At 36.7% G+C, this 20,122-nt stretch overlaps 1 protein-coding gene across 12 annotated transcripts in view; it reads right to left on the bottom strand.

The window, feature by feature from the left end:
* Positions 1 to 389: 389 nt before the first annotated feature.
* The window catches only part of MKLN1 (muskelin 1), a 322,457-nt gene continuing 302,724 nt past the window's right edge, over positions 390 to 20,122 (bottom strand). For 11 of the 12 annotated variants that reach the window (XM_071221698.1, XM_071221699.1, XM_071221696.1 and 8 more), the window contains 3 exons: positions 16,159 to 16,261; positions 9,474 to 9,528; positions 390 to 758 (listed from right to left, as the gene is read on the bottom strand). In XM_071221698.1, the coding sequence (XP_071077799.1) occupies positions 637 to 758; positions 9,474 to 9,528; positions 16,159 to 16,261 (280 nt within the window). In that variant the 3' untranslated portion in view covers positions 390 to 636. The remainder of the gene's footprint in view (positions 759 to 9,473; positions 9,529 to 16,158; positions 16,262 to 20,122) is intronic. The other variant, XM_045191089.2, reaches the window with a different exon arrangement.

Here is a 20,122-nt window from a genome sequence, read left to right as displayed (position 1 = left end):
TCTTGGATTTCATTTTTTAGTTCTATGACAAGGAGCATAAATTTGAGCCTTCTGTTTCTCCTATTGCTTAATGTAATACAAGACTCTAGTCAACAGAGACACATATTTATCACTTTAACATACATCAACTGCCATACAGAACTACATACTATTAAGAATGAAGTAAAGAGGTAAACAAGTGACACCACGTGTAAGTAGTTGTGTGATGCAAGGTAAAGTGAAATGGGGAGAGGAAAGGCCAAACAACAAAATCCCAATTCTTGTAGCACTGAGTCTGTTAATAGTGCTTACTTGCCCTAATTTTATAAAAATGAAATAAAAATCAGGAAAGGGTAAACTACCTGATTATTATTTTTATACTCATTAATTCTTAAAAGTTAAAGTAAAAAATATATATATTTGAATGGAAAGTACACCAATTTCACTTTATTATTAACCTAATTGAGGAATGGGACGAGGAGAATGGGGTTGAGGTCAGGTATGACGAAAGCGGGTTAGAACTTGTGATGGTGAAGGTCCCTTCGAAATTCTGGCGCAGTCCTCGATCACTGCAGCCTAAGTGTCGGTCAATAGAGTTGACATCCAGAATACTGAAAGCAGACTCCTGTTCTCCATTTCTGGCCAGTGACTCTTCAGTTACAGCGTGATGAGGTCGACCAGGTTGCCTTTAGGAGGAGTCATACTGTCGGGAAAGAAATTTACCAAGGTGTCAAAGAGCTGAGTTCTTTGAGCATAGGTGTGATCCACATCTGAGAAGCCTGGTGAAGGAGAGATACAAAGAAATTCATTAATTGTGTTTAAAACTCAACACGTAACAGAAAAGACAGTGGAGGAAAGCAGCAATATATGATGGAAAAACCCAAACCCAAACAGGCTTTAAAACCAAAGACACAGGTCGTGATCTGAGTTCTCCCTACTTGGCAGCACTTTAAATGCACTGATGTGGAACGAACCCAGCCCAACAACTGGCGCTTTAGTCACTAATGGATTTTTCCTCGCATTTTCCTTTTCTAGTCTACTGAGGATATTTCACTCCTTTTCTTTTTCATGCTTCTGACCCTCCCTCCATTTTTTGTTTGTATGCATTAATGGATCCTTTTCTTGTTCACTGTTATATTCATTACTGTCATTGCTCATTTTAATACTGATGTGGTCCTAGGTTTGGCCGGCGAGAGCTCTTTTGAGCTCCTGTCTTTTTGAAACATCCCTATGAAATTTGAGCACTTCCTTATTTTCTGATAGCCAAGATCATCTTCACAGCTCTGGAGTCAGCTATTTTTCTAAGGGCCCTAGTGCCTTTTAGTGGTGAATCACATCTAGAAACCAAGATCAGCTGCGCTATTTACTAAGGGTGGTATTGTTTCTAGGTCTATACATGTATCTATACACATTACATACAGCTTTTTAAAAACAGAATCATGTTTTTATTGCTAATTCCAAATTTTTAAGAACCTCACAGGATTCTTCTTTTCCTTATCCCATTCCATGTTTATATCTCCTTTCTTTCACTAAGGAAACCAACTCCCAGCAACATCATACTTACTAATTTGCTTAACCTAAAATACACACAAAACATGGTTCAGAATTACTATACTCATTGCCACTACCACCAAAAACTCAAGATTCTTTCCTTTTGTTTTTAGATCACGTCGGAGAGTACACAGTCCAAGCACTGTACAAAAAAGGTTTAATTCCAGCCCCCACTGTCTGGTGATATTACTACTAATTTGACAGACAGGTCTGTTTGTTTCTCTTTGTATTTAACTTCAGGGTTTTCCTCTTGTTTCCTTTACTTGTGAAAATGTTGGGGTATGTTTTATTCTTAAGAGAAGCTATTGATTCTGTGATAGTATTCTATTGAAGTAATATCATTTTCATGATATCAAATAATTTAGGAAGGAAGGAAACACTAGAGTCCCTACTGTGTGCTAGGTATTTCATGTATGAGTGCATTTAGTTGTCATAAAAAAATTAAAAACAATGAAGCACTTATTATAAATTCCACTTTCACATGGGAAAGTTGAGAGAACTTTCAGTAATTTAATAAGGCCCCACAGCTGGTAAAGGAAGAATATGGAATGTGAACACACTTGCCTATCCGACTCCAAAGCCCATTTATTTATTTTTATTAACTAATATTCACTGAGTGCTTATTAAGTTGTAGGTAACATGCTAAGTTCATTTAATCCTCAAAAGAACATCTTTTACTTTTCTTCACCCATTACCAATAAGGACATTGAAATGTACACTATCATTAGATGAACTGTTAAATTATGGTAGACCCGACCCCTATTATGGAATACTACATATCACTTAATGAGAATACAATAGATCTAGTGCAGTTCCATGCAAACATCTCCAAGCCACATCATGAAATTTTAAGTTTACAATGCGGAATACATACTTTACATTATACAATAAAACCAGAACACACAACACCATACATCTATGTGAGTGTGCACATGCATATATTTGAGGCCTGTCTGGAAAAAGTCCCACCACTGTTAATATAACAAGAATGGCTTGCCTGACATTGATGTAACCTGGCAGCCAAGGAGAGTGGACTGGAATGCACATGCATGAACAATGACAACTTCACCGTATTAGTCAGTGGGGGCAACAGGTGCCATTGAGTGAGCATGTGTACTGTGTGGCCATCATATTCAAAATGACTGAGCGAGTACAGTAAGGAATCTGCACCAAATTTTGCATTATGGTTGAATGTTCCTCCACAGAAACTATTTGGATGATTCATAAGGCCACAGATATGGGCAACTGGTGACTGGAAGCTTCATCACGACAATGAACTTGCTCATGCATCACGTCTTGTGCAGTTTTTTGGTGAAACATCAAATCATCCAGGTGACTCCGTCCCCCTGGAGCCCAGCTTTGGCACTCTGCAACTTCCGGCTTTTCCCAAAACTAAAATCACCTTTGAAAGGGAAGAGATTTCAGACTATCAGTGAGATTCAGGAAAATATGATGGGGCAGCTGATGGTGATTGCAAGAACTGTGTGAGGTCCCACGGTGCCTAAATGGAAGAGGACTGAGGTATCATTGTCCTATGTACAGTGTTTCTTGTATCTTTTATCTTCAATAAATGTCTTTATTTTTCATATTACATAGCTGGATACCCTCTGGACAGACCTCGTACAGTCAATCCTCATTACTCTCAGATTCCATATTTGAGCATTTGCCTTACTAAAATGTATTTGTAATCCCACAATCAATCTTGTGGCACTCCAGACATGCTCAGAGCAGCAAAAATTTGAGTCACCACATGTACACGCTCTCAGCTGAGGTCAAATTAGGTGACACTCTGCCTTCTTGTTTTAGCTCTCATGGTATAAAGTCTATCAGTGCCATGTTTTTGGCACTTTTGTGCCTTTTTTGGTGACTACACTGTTTACAATGGCCTCTACATGTAGTGCTAAAGTGGTATCTTATGTTCCTAAGTGCAAGAAGGCCGTGATGTGCCTTATGGAAAAAATTTGTGTGTTAAGTAAGCTTTGTTTAAAAATGAGTTTATAATGCCATTGTTTGAGTTCTATGTTAATGAATCAACAATATAAATATATAAATTAGGTATTTTTAAACAGAAACACACATGATACAAGGTTACGTATTGATAGGTTGATGAAAATGTTGTACCCAGAGGCTTGCAGCGACCTAACTCTGTAAGTCCTGGAGGAGGAATGCTTCAGTATTCACTAATTCAGTGCTCTGGTAACTCTACAGAATGTAACTATAGCAAGTAACAAGAACCAACTGTATCTCTACATCTGGGTACATGGCTGTGTTTGTGTAAAGATCTGTCAGGTATGAATGGATACACATGAGGAGTGCAGAGAGAGACTGAGGAAAATTGGTCAAGGAGAATCTTAAGTTTTATCTGCAGTCGATCTTTTTTAAAAATACAGTAAAGAGGGGTAGAGCACTAGGCAAACTCAGCAACAGTGACACGACTACTTAAATGTCAGAGTTAGGACAAAAAAAGGTTGTATTGATTCTAAATGTCACGTTCCATCCTAATTACTGTTTCTCTCAGTTCATTTTCACCATAAAATAAAATGAGGAACTGAACAGAATGGTGAAAACAGGTGAAGCTCAATGAAAGGTAGAATAGTTAGTGGTTTAGGAATAAGCTATAAACTCAAACTACTAAGTTTTGAATCCTGGTTTTACCACTCACTAGCACCAACCCTGGACTAGTTATTTTAGCCTCCCTGTGACCTAGTTTCTTCATATATAAAAGGGGATCATAATAGTAGTTACTTCATAGGGTTACTATGTAGATTAAATGAGTAATGACATGTGAAGTACTTAGAATAGTACCTGGCCCCATAGTAAGTGCTCAATAAATATTAGCTATCACTTTATCTCTAGAACCAGGACTGAAGACAATGACTGCTCTAAAAAGAAAGTAAACTATTGGGAATATATTTTTAAGTTAACATACTACACAGAAGTAGGTAGCTTTTCCTATTTATGGTAAAGTAGTAGTATTAGCAAAAATTCTCATTTTCTCCTGGATACAAGTTTCTTTACTTATACTTCCTATTCCTAATAATAAACATATTATTATAGAAAAAGTATCTCTAAACATATGAGTTATAGACGGGAGGTTGAAGAAAATATCTTGCTGAAATCTAAATCTGGTGGGCTAAAAGGAGATAGTGAATTCTGTGAAATTTTTAAGGCTACTTATTCACAAATGTCACACAGTGCCAAAAAATACTACCTGAGGTATAAAATGTTTTAAATATTTATCTGAATTCATACTTGCACCTCATATTTGGGCTGTAAAACTTATAAAGAGAAGTATGAAGACCAAAAAAGGTGGTATGTTCTATAGGCCAGATTTCTCCTACTTGAAACATACCTTGCTGAAAATACGCTTTATTGATCGAAAGCATACTTTCTGGTAACAAGACACTGCTCTTAAAATTAGCAAAATGTTTGAGTTCAAGCTTAAAAGTGCCCACAGCCATCAGAAGCTCTAAACTAAAGATCTGTAGAGGTTATTTTTTTTCAAAACTAAGATAATGCCAGCAACTTATAAATCATTATCTTTCTAATCCTTTAAATTATATATAACATTAACAAATACTTTGAGAGAACTTCCGGCCAAGATGGTGGCGTAGGTAGATACATTTTGCCTCCTCACACAACCAAAAGAAGGACAACAAATTTAAAAACAAAAAGTAACCAGAATTGCCAGAAAATTAAACGATTTGAAAGTCCAACAACCAAGGAGTTAAAGAAGAAACATTCATCCAGACTGGTAGGAGGGGCACAGACAGGCAGCCAGGTGGCGAGAACTCACAGCAAGGGGCAGCAGGAGCACCAGGGAGGGCAAGGTGGTGGCTGTTGGACTGGGCAGTCCCACATTCTCATGCAGATAAACCAGGGGAGCAAGACAGACTAAGCAACCCAGGGATCCAGCAAGAGGAAATAAAACCTCAAAGCCTCTGACTATAAAAACCTGTGGGGGGTGCAGCGGCGGTGGGAGAAACTCCCAGCCTCATAGGACAGTTCATTGGAGAGAATCGCAGGGCCCTAGAACATATACAAACCCACCCACCTGGGAATCAGCACCAGAAGGGCCCAATTTGCTTGTGGGTGGCAGGGGAAGTGACTAAAAGCCAGCAGAGAGCTGACCAAGAGGCACTGTTCCCTTCAGATCCCTCCCTCACAGACAGGGTGACAACAGTGACTAATTTGCCCTGCCCCAGTGAGCACCTAAGGGTCCACCCCTTACTATGTAACAGATGCACTGAGACAAAAAAATATGGCCCAAATGAAAGTAAAGATCAAAGCTCCAGAAAAAATAGAACTAAGTGATGAAGAGAGAGCCAACCTATCAGATGCAGAGCTCAAAACACTGGTAATCAGGATGATCACAGAAACTGAGTATGGTTGCAAAATAAAAGGAAAAAATGAAGGCTATGAAAACTGAGATAAAGGAAAATGTACAGGGAACCAACAATGAAGAGAAGGAAACTGGAACGCAAATCAACAGGTTGGAGCTAAAGGAAGAAATAAACATTCAACCAGAACAGAATGAAGACACAAGAATTCAAAAAAATAAGGAGAGGCTTAGGAACCTCTGGGACAACTTTAAATGTTCCAACATCCGAATTATAGGGGTGCCAGAAGGAAAAGAAGAGCAAGAAATTTAAAAAGTATTTGAGAACATAATGAAGGAGAACTTCCCTAATCTGGCAAAGGAAATAGACTTCCAGGAAGTCCAGGAATCTCAGAGAGTCCCAAAGAAGTTGGAACCAAGGAAGCACACACCAAGGGACATCATAATTACATTGCCCAAGATTAAAGAGAAGGAGAGAATCTTAAAGCAGCAAGAGAATAGGAGGCAGCTACCTACAAAGGAGTTCCCGAAAGACTATCTGCTGATTTCTCAAAAGAAATCTTGCAGGCGAGAAGGGGCTGGAAAGAAGTATTCAAAATCAGGAAAGGCAAGAACCTACAACCAAGTTACTCTATACCCAAGCAAAGCTGTCATTTAGAATGGAAGGGCAGATAAAATGTTTCCCAGATAAGGTCAAGTTCAAGGAGTTCATCGTCACCAAGTCCTTATTATATGAAATGTCAAAGGTACTTATCTAAGAAAAAGACGATCAAAACGATGAACAGTGACAACAAACTCACAAGTATCAACAACTGAACCTAAAAAAACAAAAACAAAGTAACCAAAAAACTAGAACAGAACAGATTCACAGAAATAGAGATCACATAAAGGGTTATCAGCACGGAGGAAGAGGAGGGAGAATGGGGGAAAAGGTACAGGGAATAAGAGGCATAAATGGTAGGTACAAAATAGACAGGGGGAGGTTAAGAATAGTATGGGAAATGGAGAAGACAAAGAACTTATATGTATGAGCCGTGGACATGGACTAAGGTGGGAGAATGATGGTGGGAGGGGGTGGTGCAGGGTGGAGGAGAGTAAAGGGGAGAAAAAGATGGGACAATTATAATAGCATTATCAGTAAAATATATTTAAAAATATATAACAAATACTTTAATTCTAAGAAGTGAAGATAAATTGGATTAATTCCAAAGGGAGTCAGAAAGTTAGGCTGAGGCAAACTTTTTCTTAGAGAATTTAAAAAATAAAATATTCAGTTTATCTATACATTAAAGATGTATAAATCTATACAAGAAATAACCCATTTAATTTCAATCCTATGTGGAATAAAGGTAAAACAATCTAACAGAAAATGAATAAGAAAGAGAACCAGGAACTCTAGATAGGCATGGAACTTATAAGAGGTACTTTTGTTCATAAATTTTTATGCACAGTACTTCTTATTTATAATATATGAGGTTTCTCCTTATTAAAATTAGCATACAATGTGAATTTGCTCCTCATCCAAATTCACCAATGATACAAAAATGATATTTTTAAGGGAGTTAATAATGATAATGCCCTTAATGGGTCACTTACTAAGTGTTTTATTTTGCTGTTTTCTATAATTATTTCATTTAATTCCCCCAACAACTTGAGATAAGTATTCTATCTTCATTTTATAGATGAAGAAATTAATGATTAAAAAGGTGACTTGCTCAAGGTCGATTTAAAATTAGCATGTGACAGAGCTGATATCTACACTGAGATTCTAACTCTGAACCACTGTACTATGTTCCCATCTCTTAACTGTTAAACATACTGTCTCCCTTTAGGCAACATACGAAACAAAACCCCACAGGAATTTTCCCGTCTTGCTATTTTTTCTATTGTGTTTATATTGTTCTCGGGGCATTTGAGGTTTGTTTAAAATCCAAGTAAAACAAACTGTTCCTGACAAAATACATTAGCTGGCAGTGAATAGGGCAGAGAGAGAAGAAAGGAGTTAAGCTAAAGGTAAAATATGTGCTGACAACAGTCTAACATATCTAAATGACTGCCAAGAAAGTCTCGCTCTAAGGCTAAATGTAAGTCAGTCAGAGGCTTGTCAGTGCTGCCCACCAAAAGGAAAAATAATGCCTCTGGGCTGTGGTTTCCATACATGACAAGGCACATAATCATTCAAAGTAAATACCTATGTGCCAGGCTCTCAATTCATGTATCACTAAATCTGTTTCAAATGATAAAACTCAAAAGGGTATGAACTTTCTAAATTTGTGCTTATACCTAGATTTTCCATCACAGGGTTGAGATTTCCAACAGTCTGAAAGCATTTTGTTTTACACCATTATGTATTCCACTGTATGGGACAGTTGCAAACAACTATCTAAAGTTTTAGAAGAGCCTGCTGGAGTCATGTCTTACAGCAGCAGTCTGCTCAGTGTTGCCCTGTGGAAGCCTACATATCCTGGAAACAGAACTCCACACTGCAGTCGCCTTGATCAACAGAGAAAACTTAATTACTCGTTATGGAAAAAGACAGGGCAAGACCCCAAGGAATACTGCTGTTCTTTCCCACCCCATTGAAAAACACCACAATTACATATGGTGTTTTTTTCCTCTTTGAGGTATGGGTTCACCTTTAAGAGACAAAAGGACAAAGAATAATGAAATTAAACTGATACCTCAAGTGTTATTTTATTCCAGAGATAAAGAGTAGTATTTATAATAGAAAACTTCAAGACTTGCTACTTAACTCTCAGGCATATAATAACACCGCTGTCATCAATGGGATTAATATGCATTCACCTTGTGACCACATTCTACAATAACAAGAGAAAAACTGGAAATTCCCATACTGCAAAAGGCTACTACCTCGTTGAAAAGTGATGCTATAGTAGTCACTTCCTCTAACAAAAAGATCCTTGAAAATTCACCTGATTAAAGCTCTGGGTTCTGCAACTTCTACAAATTCCCCACTTTACTACAGTGTCGTTTACTCTAATAATTCATTAATACTAAATGAGAGTACTCCTAAATGAAAACTGATGTTTGAGAAACATCAGTCTTTGTGCTTTTAAGAAACACCTGAATTTCAAGTACAATTTGTCTTGAACTAAGATAACCGCCATATAAAAATCCCCATATTCAGGAAACAGATAATTCATTTTCTGTTCCCAGATGATTTATTTCATCGCTTACCCCAGTGCCATTCTGTTGACACCTTACCACTCCACAAAGAACAAAGTGAGAGGAAAAACCATTCAACCAACAAGTGTTATCTCATACTAAGTACATCCAGTAATACAGCTTGCATTTTAAAACAGTGCTATACAAGTTCATTTATTTTGATCATGCTTCTATTGTCATCTGTTTGCACAATGATGAAGCAACTGGTATAACAGGAAAAGCAAACAGATTTATGAACTGGTGACTAATGCTTGGAAAATAACCTTGTAGCAGGTTAACAGAAATTTTGCATTCTACCTTGAAACTTATTCCACTGTTTAGATGAACATCTCATCTGATGTTTCATTTAAAAGACACCAAAATTCAGCCCCCTCAAGGCTAGGGCATCTGGCTGAATAATCTACACTGGAATACTTACCTAGAGCTGTAAAATCTGAACCAGATTTGAATAGAGCTGAAGCGAGGAGCTGAAACTGTAAAAGAAAAACAGAGCAAATTAACTGGCTACGCAGATTAGAGGAAAATAACTTCTCTAATTTTGACCATTTATTAGCCACTGTATGTCTCTGCACTTAAGTCTATTTACCAAATAGTAGCAAGAAGAACAACACATTTAGATTAAAGAATATGCTGACTTTTCTATTGGACTGCTCATCTTTTCCAAAACACTAGAACAAGTCTTGGAATTATTTTTAAAATTTATTAAAATATGCGTTTATTAACAAACAACTGTTCAACTAAAATAAAGAAGAAAACCACTCATTTGGGAGTCTCACATATGGACAGATCGGTGCCCTGGACAGTTACTGAACTCAGTACATAAGTATCTCATTTCGAAAACAAATACATGTATTGTGAAACACCTGTCCCTGGTGTGTAAATCAAACTCTGAGGAAAAAAGCATGATGATTATGTATAGGGCATTCATAAATTACAAGTTAGACTGGGATTCTACGATCACATATGATTATATTGTTAGGTAATTATAAAGGCTCAAACACCTTTTTTACACTGAAATAACATTATAAATGTTAATTAGATCCCCAGGCTAGCCAGTCAGTTAGTTTAAAACAGACACTGTAACTGAACAATGACAAAATAAATAAGAAAATATTACTGCAACACTGGTCATTTAACAAATTGGTAAAACTGTAGAACTATTTATATTTATTTTGAATGGGTATAGTGGAAACAGGCAAGTTAAAGGAAAGAGGAGACCAATGAGTTAGCCTCAATGGAGGTGCTTGGCAATTTGCAAGGCCTGAGCAGTTGATACCTGATTCCTCAGGATGTATGATACACCTATGCTTCCGCCTTTAAAATTTCAAGTATCAACCACATGAACATATGTAAGTCCTGATTAATAATCCTTCGAAGGTCAGAAATTGGACAAATATTCCAAAAGTAACAATCTGAGCAAGAGTGAGGAAAATAGAGGATGAAAGGAAGAGTTAAAGATACAGGGGTGGGCAAAAATAGGTTTACAGTTATAGTACACATAATACAATAATGATACAAGAATAAACTGTTTTGCACACTCACAACTGTAAACTTACTTTAGCCCACCCTATATATACAATTGAAGTTCTTTATATATGCTAGTTATCAGTCCTCTGTCAGTGACATCTACTGCAAATATTATTTAGTCTGTGGCTTGCCTATTCTTTAATAATGTATTAGTGAAATATTAATTTTACTGAAGTCCAATTTATCAAGTTTTTTCTTTTATGATTAGTTCCTTCGTGTCATGTCCAAGTTATATTTGCCTATCCCAAGGTTGTGAAGAAAATCTTTCTTCTTGAAGTTTTATTGTTTTGGGTTTTATATTTAGATCTATAATCCATCTTAGTATTTTTGTGTGTAAAATATGAAATAGGGGTTGAGATATCAGCACCATTTATTAAAGAGACTTTCCCTTCCCCAATGGACTTAGGTACCCTGGTCAAAAAAAAAAAAAATTGATTCCATACATGTGGGTCTATTTCTGAACTCTATTCTGTTCCACTGATCTACTTGTTTACCACAATGTCCTGATTACTGTGGCTTTATACAGAGTTCTGAAATCAGAGAGTATGAGACCACCTGCTTTTTCAAGACTGTTTTGGCTAGTACAGGACTTCTGCATTTCCATATAAATTTTAGGATCAGTTTGTCTTTTCCAAGAACTAAACCCAAACTTCCTGGTATACTGTTAGGGTCTGAATTAAATTAAAAACCAATATGGGGAGAATGGACATCTTAACAATTTTTAGTCTTTCAATCCATAAATGTGATGTATCTCTACTTATTTAATTTCTTACAATAGACTTATTACTACACATTTGATTTTCTGATATTGATATAAACAGATTTTTAAATGCATCTTCTAACTGTTCATTACTAACTTAAAAATAATTTTTTTTCCTACAGAACTTGAATTCTGTAACTTTGCTAAATTCACTTAGTATATTGTTTTGTAGACTACATGGGATTTTCTATATATACAATAACGTCATCTGCAAATAAACAATTTTATTTCTTTCTTTCTAATTTATACGATGTTTATTTGTTTTTCTTACACAGTAAATAGAGGATGTCTGTTGATATGTTTTTCATAGATGCTCTTTATGAGATTTAGAAAGTTTCTTTTTATAGTTTGCTAAAAATCTTTATCATGAGTGGGTTTTAAATTTTGTCAAGTGCCCCTTTCTTCACTTATTGAGATGATATATGGTTTTTCTCCTTCACTATGTCAATGTAGTGAATGACTGATTTTCAAATGTGAAACCAACCTGTATTCCTAGGCTAAAACCCCACTTGGCCTCTGTGCATTAACCTTTTAATATTTTGCTGGATTTAAGTAGCAAAATTTTATTAAGAATTCTGCATTGCCCTGACCAGTGTGGCTCAGTTGGTTAGGTGTTGACCCGCAGAGTGAAAGGTTGCGGGTTCCATTCCTGGTCAAGGCACATGCCTAGGCTGTGTGTTTGGTCCCACGGTAGGAGCAAGGGCAACAGGCAACCGATCAACGTTTCTCTCCTTCTTTTTCTCCCTCCCGTTACCTCTAAAAAAAATAAATGAGTAAATATTTTTAAAAAATAATTTTGCATCTATATTTATGAGGGGTATTGGTCTGTTATTTTCTCTGCTTGTAATGTCTTTGTTAGGCTTTAATATCAGAGTTTGGCTGCTTCATAAAAGAATTTAGAAAATGTTCTGTCCTCCTCTGGTTTCTGAGAGTCTGTGTAGCATTAGTATTTTTGTAACTTAAATGGTTGATAGAATTTACTGATACAGCCATTAAGGTGCAGAGTTTTCACTGTTAGAAAGTTTTCAATTACAAATTCAACCTCTGTAATTGACATGAAGTTATTTAAGATTTTTCTAATTCTTCTTGTATCTGCTTTAGCAAGTTGTGACTTTTAAGGAATTTGTCCATTTCATCAAGTTGAATTTGTTGAGAAAATTATTTATAATATTTCCTTATTACCTTTTAATATATGTAGAGTCTGTAATGATTTCCCATTTTCATTTGTGATGTTGGTAATTTTTCACTTTTTTTTTGATAAGTCTTATCCAAGACTTTACCAATTTTATTCACCTTTTAAAAGAACCAACTTTTCACTTTTTAAATCTTTTCTATTGTTTGTTCTTATCTCACTAATTTCCTTTCTTCTACTTATTTGAGGGTTCAGGTACTAAATGATATTACTCAATCTGAATAAATCCAGACTTCTTCCAGACTCAGACTTGACTAACCAGCTCTCACTTCAACACCTCAAGTTGGCTGTTTCACAGGCATCTCAAGCTAAACATATCCAACGTTAAACTCCTGATCCCAGTCAGGAGTCCCCACCCACAACCCCAAACCAGCTCTTCCCAGAACGTTTTCATTTGGTTGATGACTCCAGTTAGGCCAAAAACCTTGGAGTCATTTCTTTGAAACTTTAAATCCAATCCATCATAAAATTCTGTTAGTTCTACCTTTGAATATATTGAGAATCCAATCTATTTCACTTCTCACTATTTCTACTACTACTACTACTACTACTCGGGTCTGAGCTACAATAATCCGTTTCTTAATTTCCTACAATCTCCCTTATGGGTCTCTCTCTGCTTGAATCTTCATTCTCCTTCTTTAGTCTATTCGCAATACAGTAGTCAGAGTGATCTAATCAGAACATAAAGCAGATGTGATTCCTCTGCACAATACACTGAACTAGCTCCTCATTCATTCAGAGTAAAAGTCAAAGTCCCAGCTAACTAAATCATTCACAATCTGATCTTCAATCTCTGCTCTTACCTCTCTGACTTCATTAAAAAAAAAATCATTTATTTTTAGAGAGAGGAAGGGAGGGAGAGAGAAGAGGGAGAGAAACATCGACTTGTTGCCTCTCACATGCCCCCAACTGGCTCGAAACCCAGGCATGTACCCTGACTGGGAATCAAACCAGCGACCTTTCAGTTAGCAGGATGACGCCCAACCCACTAAGCCCCACCAGTCAGGGCTCTGACCTCATTTCTGACTACTCTTACCCATTTCACCTCTACTCCAGCCACAACAGCCTCCTTGCTGTTCTCCTAAACAAAGCCAGAATGCACTCAGCCTTGTTCTAGCTAACAATATCCTTCCCAAGTACTGTCTTAGATCACTTCCTCATATCCTTCAAGTCTTTGTAAAAAATATCATTCCTAAATGAGGCCTAGTATAATCAACCTATTTAGTAAAATTATTCTTCTAATCTATATGTTTATTTCTAGTAATATTTCTAGTTAATATCAGAAAATAATCAACTTCCCATTTCTCACTCAATATCATTCTGATCTCCCTTTACCTTTTTTTATTCCTCTGTACCTAAAAGATGCCTAGCATTCTGTAGGGACTCAAAACACATCTGTTAAATGAATGACACCGGTACTTTGGAAGCTAAGCAGAAGTGTCTTTAATGTACAATGTGCAGTATTAGTTGAAAACTTATTTTTCTTGTTCCTTCTCTATTATAGAAATCTCTCTGAAAATGGTAGGGTTGATTTAGGCATACTTTTCTTGGGCATTTCCTAGGAAAAAATGTCATTTTCATAAGGTTTACTAGAAGCTCATCATTAATTTAGAACCGATGTTCTGGAGACCAGACAAAAGCGAGAACGATTATTTGGTGTGTAATGTTAGTCCGCCATCATTTCCTAATAACGGACAGGATGTTGATCACCACCATGATAACCACCCCCTAAAAAAAAGAAAAAATCTAAAAACCACTTTTAGTTGCTGATTTAATCATTTAATATAGAGAAGATTTTGTAAAACGTACACTGAGAACAAAAACAAGCTAACAAATCCTTATGGATAAAACTTTTAAGAAACAGAATGAAAGCCCATGGCATACAAAATCAACATTTGAGACCATTAAGGAAAGGAGACAAAGAGAAACCTACCACCAAAATTTTTTAAATTGCTCTGTTTGAACTTGAGATACCTCCCTGTCCTGGTTTTTCCCATTAGCTTAGCATTAAGAACAAACTGTCTGTTTTCTTTGGCCTACTTGTAGCTCACACAGCTGAAATTATGTACTTGGCAATATTTTGTTTTGGTTTGGTGTTAAAAAATAAGAGAAAAATTAATGTTCCCCACTTAGAACCCTTTTAGCCTAACTTTCAAATGCATGGTCTAACAAAATGAACATTAATGGCCTCCATGTTCAGTTATAAACCATAACAATGAAATCGAATATATTCTGCTAATTGACAAAACTGTGATAATTGCCCCTATTTCAAATAGTACCATGAACTGACGGAAGATTCAAGGAAAAATAATTAACTCTGTCCCTTTATGGGGGTTCTAAAGGGTGTCCTGATGATTCCTCACCTGGTGAAGGGTATAACCAATATCAAGCAAGAGAACAGGACTTATTTTCACAGTAGGCAACTATGAAAGAGTATTTCTTTGTTTTGGTGCCAGGGACATTCAGGCTCTACTGCTTGAAAGTACAAGGAACCTGGTGCCTGAGAGTGATTTGATATTAAATTTGAAACCTGTGTCGATGCTAAACAGAGAAAAGCACTGCTTGATGTTGCTATTACAAAGCCAAAGCAAAGCAACAGCTAACAGGGAAATAGTTGTAAGGGATAAAACTACATGTAATCAGTACCGATTCTGTGAGTGGATTATGGTTCAGATGTTGCTAGATGAACTATGAATAAGGACAGGTGGCAAAAGGAAAAAGTGACAAAAGGAATCTCAGAAGTTAGTAGGAAAACAGGCTATAAAACCATGAAATCTGTTGCAGGTACATTCATACAAACAGTAATATTATATCTTCTTCTTTCCATGTTATGTAACAAAAAACCCGAAAAGTAATGATCTGCTACTAATTTCTCAAACTCAGTGACCACTGATGAGTGAAGTTAGTAGCCTATAGTCAAACTATCCTGCTACAACATTCATATAACTACCTAGCAAGGCAGCAAGGATTCTACTCCCACCAACTTCTCTTCACTTTCTCCTACAGAAAAAGGGAGTTTTCTTTCTTCTCTTAAAAGTATAAACAAAAAAGTTTATATTGAACCATTCTGTAATCCCTGAATAAAAGAAGCATGGGACTATGAGAGTAAAAATTTCTATTTCCTTCCCAATACGCAAAACTAATGTCTGTATTAAAACTTTGTATCTGACCCTGGCTAGTGTAGCTCAGCTGACTGAGCGTGGGATGCAAACCAAAGCATCACCAGTAAGATTCCCAGTCAGGACACATGCCTGGGTTGCGGGTCAGGACCCCAGTGGGGGCCACATGAGAGGCAACCACACATTTTTGTTGCTCTCCTTCTCTTTCTCCCTCCCTTCCCCTCTCTCAATAAACAAACAAACAAAATCTTTTTAAAAACCCAGATCTTTGTATCTGAGAATCCTGTTCTAAATGGATCAAGGGGTTTTTTTTGTCTGTGTGACTTGAGTGTTATATCACATGAAAATAAGCCTATTCAATTTCTATTTCATCTACTCTGTGCCACTTTTAATATTATTAGTGTCATATTCTTCCTTTAAACATCTAAGAGCAAAATCAGCAAATATAAGTTGGAAAGACTTTTTTTTTTAAAGCTCAATTTCTTAAGTTTATTACCACCTTTACCTCTTTTGTCTCTTCTGGGTCTGAATGATCCACAGTTATAAAAAGATCGTTTTGTAAGTATTTCAGTGCACTAAGAGGATCCATTTGGGCCTTTTCTTCAAACCTAGAAAATGTAAACAAGAATAATTGTCTGGAGTTATAAGAAAACATCAGAAAATGTCTTTCAGAACTAAAGTGGAACACTCTGTGTATGAGGAGTTAGTGTGGACCTAAAAAAATGGCTTTGGGGAATCCAGAAATATGAAGAGTGCCATGTAGACAGTACAGATATGGAATCTCTGAGATGTAATGGTAATGCCAGGTGGTCACAGGCAGGTGTGTTCCTAGAGACTGGGCAAGAGCACTTCCTACCCTCCTCTTAAAACTATAAGCTAAGATAGCCCTGGCTGGTGTGGCTCAGTGGATTGGGTGCCGGCCTGTAAACTGCAAGGTCACTGGTTTGATTCTCAGTCAGGGCACATGCCTGGGCCAGGTCCCCAGTTGGGGAAGTGTGAGAAGCAACTGATCAGTGTATCTCTCACACACCAATGTTGCTCTCCGTTTCTCCCTCCCTTCCCCTCTCTCTGAAAATAAATAAAATAGAAAAAAAAAAACACTGTAAGCTAAGATAAAATCAATGACAAAATATAGTGAATATGACAAATATTTTATATAAACTGCAAAAAGCCAAATATGTTTCAGAAAAAACAAGTAGAGATAAAGTAAAAATACGTGGTTAGATTTACACAATATACTATACTAGCCCCCCACCACTGAAGATATTTAACAGATACTTTAGAAACAGAAGTGAGTATTTTCTTTTAAGGAGTATCATTAACTCTGGTTAGATATTTTTAATGAGACTATTTCCGCACCTCAGTCAGTTATAACAATAACAAAACTGTAGCAACTAAGCACTGCCATGTGCTTGATACTGTATCAAGCATGTATCACCTTATTTATCCTCACAATAGTTTTAAGATGGAAAGTTTTATTGTAATTTTAAAATTAACAGATGAGAAACAGGCCCTGAGAATGAATCTGGCCAAGATAAAAGCTAGTACGTGGCAGAAGTAGAATCTAACACAGGTCTATCTGATACCAAAGCTGAACAGGAAAGAATGAGTTCTCTTTTTTAAAAAAAAAAGTCTGTTTGGGACTACATGTAAATAAGAAAATGTCCTTTTGTTACAGCATAATTATATATTGATTTATTTATAATAAGTTTGTATGCTCTTCAAATGTACACAGAGAAAGAAAAAAATGACATTTAATTTCATGTGGGAAATGAAAATAATGAGCCTTTATTGGCTGCTGACATCAGTCATTTCCTGTCTTTAGAGCTAATCTCAGTGATAGGGTTACCTGTATTGCAGGCAGGGGCAAAGACTAGCAAAATATTACAGCTCTCTTGTACTAGACAGTACCATGATTGTCAGCCAGCCTTACAACCCTCAGAGGAGGGTTCCTTAGGCAGAGCTCATGTTACTCTACCATCTTGTCCACCACTGATAAGAACAGAGTTTTGGCACCTGAGCCAAAAGCAATGCTCTCAAGCTTGATGAGCAGTTTATGAAGTGGCCTGGCAGAATTACTCCCAATAGGGATACTCCCCAGGGAAGTATCTTCTAAGAAGATACTCCCTCTTAGAGAATCTGAACGTGAGACACACAGGACACATAAAAGGCAGACAAAACACAGAAGGTAGCAAAGACAAGAGATGATAGATTCCTTCCCTTCCTTTCTTCCTACCTATCTATGTATCAACTGAAGCCAAAGAGATAAGGAATTACCGATCTCTTTATCCATTTATCCATTTATCCATCCATCCATCCATCCATCCATCCATCCATCCATCCATCCATTCATCCATGGAAGTGATAAGGCTGAGGAAAAGCAGAGTCAGGAGTAACCAGTAAAACAGGAGAAGCAGTTAGAAAGAAGCAGAAATAGGCCTGGTTCCAAGAAACACTACTACAGTAGCTCCTAGCTACTAGAATTGGTCCAGTATCCTAAACAATTCTCCATGATGCCTCACTGTTCAAATGCTGAGGAAGTGCCTTAATTCTCCGGATCGTCTCTTAATAAATTCTCTTTCAGTGAGGTCTCCTAAGCATGCCTTTCTCCTTTGCAATAACCTAACCAACCTACCATGAAATAAACTAACCAAAACACACCTACCATCCAATTAAATCCAGCAAAGAGACCAATTTTCCTGAAAGTTATGTTTTCTCTCTTCTTTTTCTAAGCTTTTTTTGGCCTGCAAAAATTTACCACTGGATTTGTGTCTGCAGTCTAGAATTATATTTCAGTCAACAATTCTGCCCTGTAAAAGGAACAGGAATTAATACTATTTTTTTTCCTTTTCTCCTTTTTTTATACCCCAATCATCAAATATGGAAACTTGAATGTTATAAAAAATTAATAGTACCACTTTATTTACTGTATCATGTGGAACCATTAAGAACCAGGAGACATTTACTTGGCATACAATATACTTCTCTCCCTCCAAATTTATACTTTAATGAAATAGAGTAATTGCTTTCCATAAGAACAACAAAAATAAGTAAGGCAGCCCAGCAGTACAGGGTAAGCTTCTATATAATGAAAGACCTGGTATCTAATTTAATATGAAATTTGAATTAAAAAGGTAATTTTCATGTTCTATCCAATTCATAGAAAGCAACTTCTATCTATTCTGCCTGCAGTGTAATAATGTCCCCCAAACCCTTTAATTCATCTAAGAGGTGGTAGAAAATAGGGTATGCTTTTTCAAATGTCAGAGATGGGCCTTTTACTGTCAGTTCAATTTAGTAGACAAAATTCTTAAGATGCCCTAGAACAGTCATCCTTGACGGTTCTTTCTTTCATACCGATATCAAATTCAACAAGAAATTCAGTTGCTGCAACCCTCAAAGTTTACCCAGAATCTTACTGTACTTTCTCAATCTGTTATCTGTTCCTCTGCCTTCCCTCAAATGGTGGCAGTCCTCAGCTAATGCCCTACCTTCCTTTATTTTTCTCACTCTTCCCGAGCAGGCTCCATTTCCTTGTTGATGAGTCACAAATGTAATACAGCCCATGCCTTTCCCCCAATGCTAACAGATGATCTCCAAAACCTAAAGTGAACCAAACTGAACTATATTAACCTGTTGTTTCTGAAGAACTCCCCATTTGAGTAAAAATAGCTGTGACCTTTTACCCAGTTCTTCTGGAAGAAAATCAAGAATTGTTTTTATTAAAAGCTAGGTCTGAATGTGTCACTCCTCTACTTAAAATCTTTAAATGCTGCCATTTTACTCAAGAGTAAAAGCCAAAGTACCTTCACAATGTGACCCCTTCTTCTCTCTGTGACCTCACTCCTACTATAATCACCTCACTCATTCCACTTCTACTGTACTGTCCTCCTCACATTATTTCTCAAATAATCCAGGCATATTTTTAACCTCAGAGCCTTGTCTATTATTACCTACCTGGAACACCTTTCCCCTCAAATATCTTGTATGACTCACTCCCTCATGTTTTTTAGGTATCTAGGCAAATATTATCTTTGCAGTGAGGTCTATCCTTACTCTTATTTAAAAGTCACACCCCCAGCTGCCTCACTTGTAAAAAAAATAGTTCTTAAACTGATTCGGTTTTTTTCTCACAAAGCTCACTATCTAAAACATAAATTCCTTATTATGTTTATTATTAGTACCCCTGCATTAAAAATGGAAACTTGGGGATAGGAATTTTTGTCTTCTTCACTGACATACCCATAGAACCTAGGACGATGTCTAGAACAGTGAAGGCACTCAAGAAACACAGGGTCCAGCAGAAGTAAGGCTTGCATGAGTGTGGTTGGTAGGGTACGTGAATGTCTCGCATGAGATGGACAGCAATTTGAACATTTCACCTAAAATGTCATTTGGTATGCTTGAGTGTGATATTGTTGTTACAGAATTCAAAAAAAAAATTAAGTATATCTTGTTGATTATGCTAT

Source organism: Desmodus rotundus, chromosome 6, assembly GCF_022682495.2.
Source record: "Desmodus rotundus isolate HL8 chromosome 6, HLdesRot8A.1, whole genome shotgun sequence".
Classification (NCBI taxonomy): domain Eukaryota; kingdom Metazoa; phylum Chordata; class Mammalia; order Chiroptera; family Phyllostomidae; genus Desmodus; species Desmodus rotundus.
Note: the sequence above shows the minus strand (reverse complement) of the source record. Positions and strands in the feature narration are given on the sequence as shown.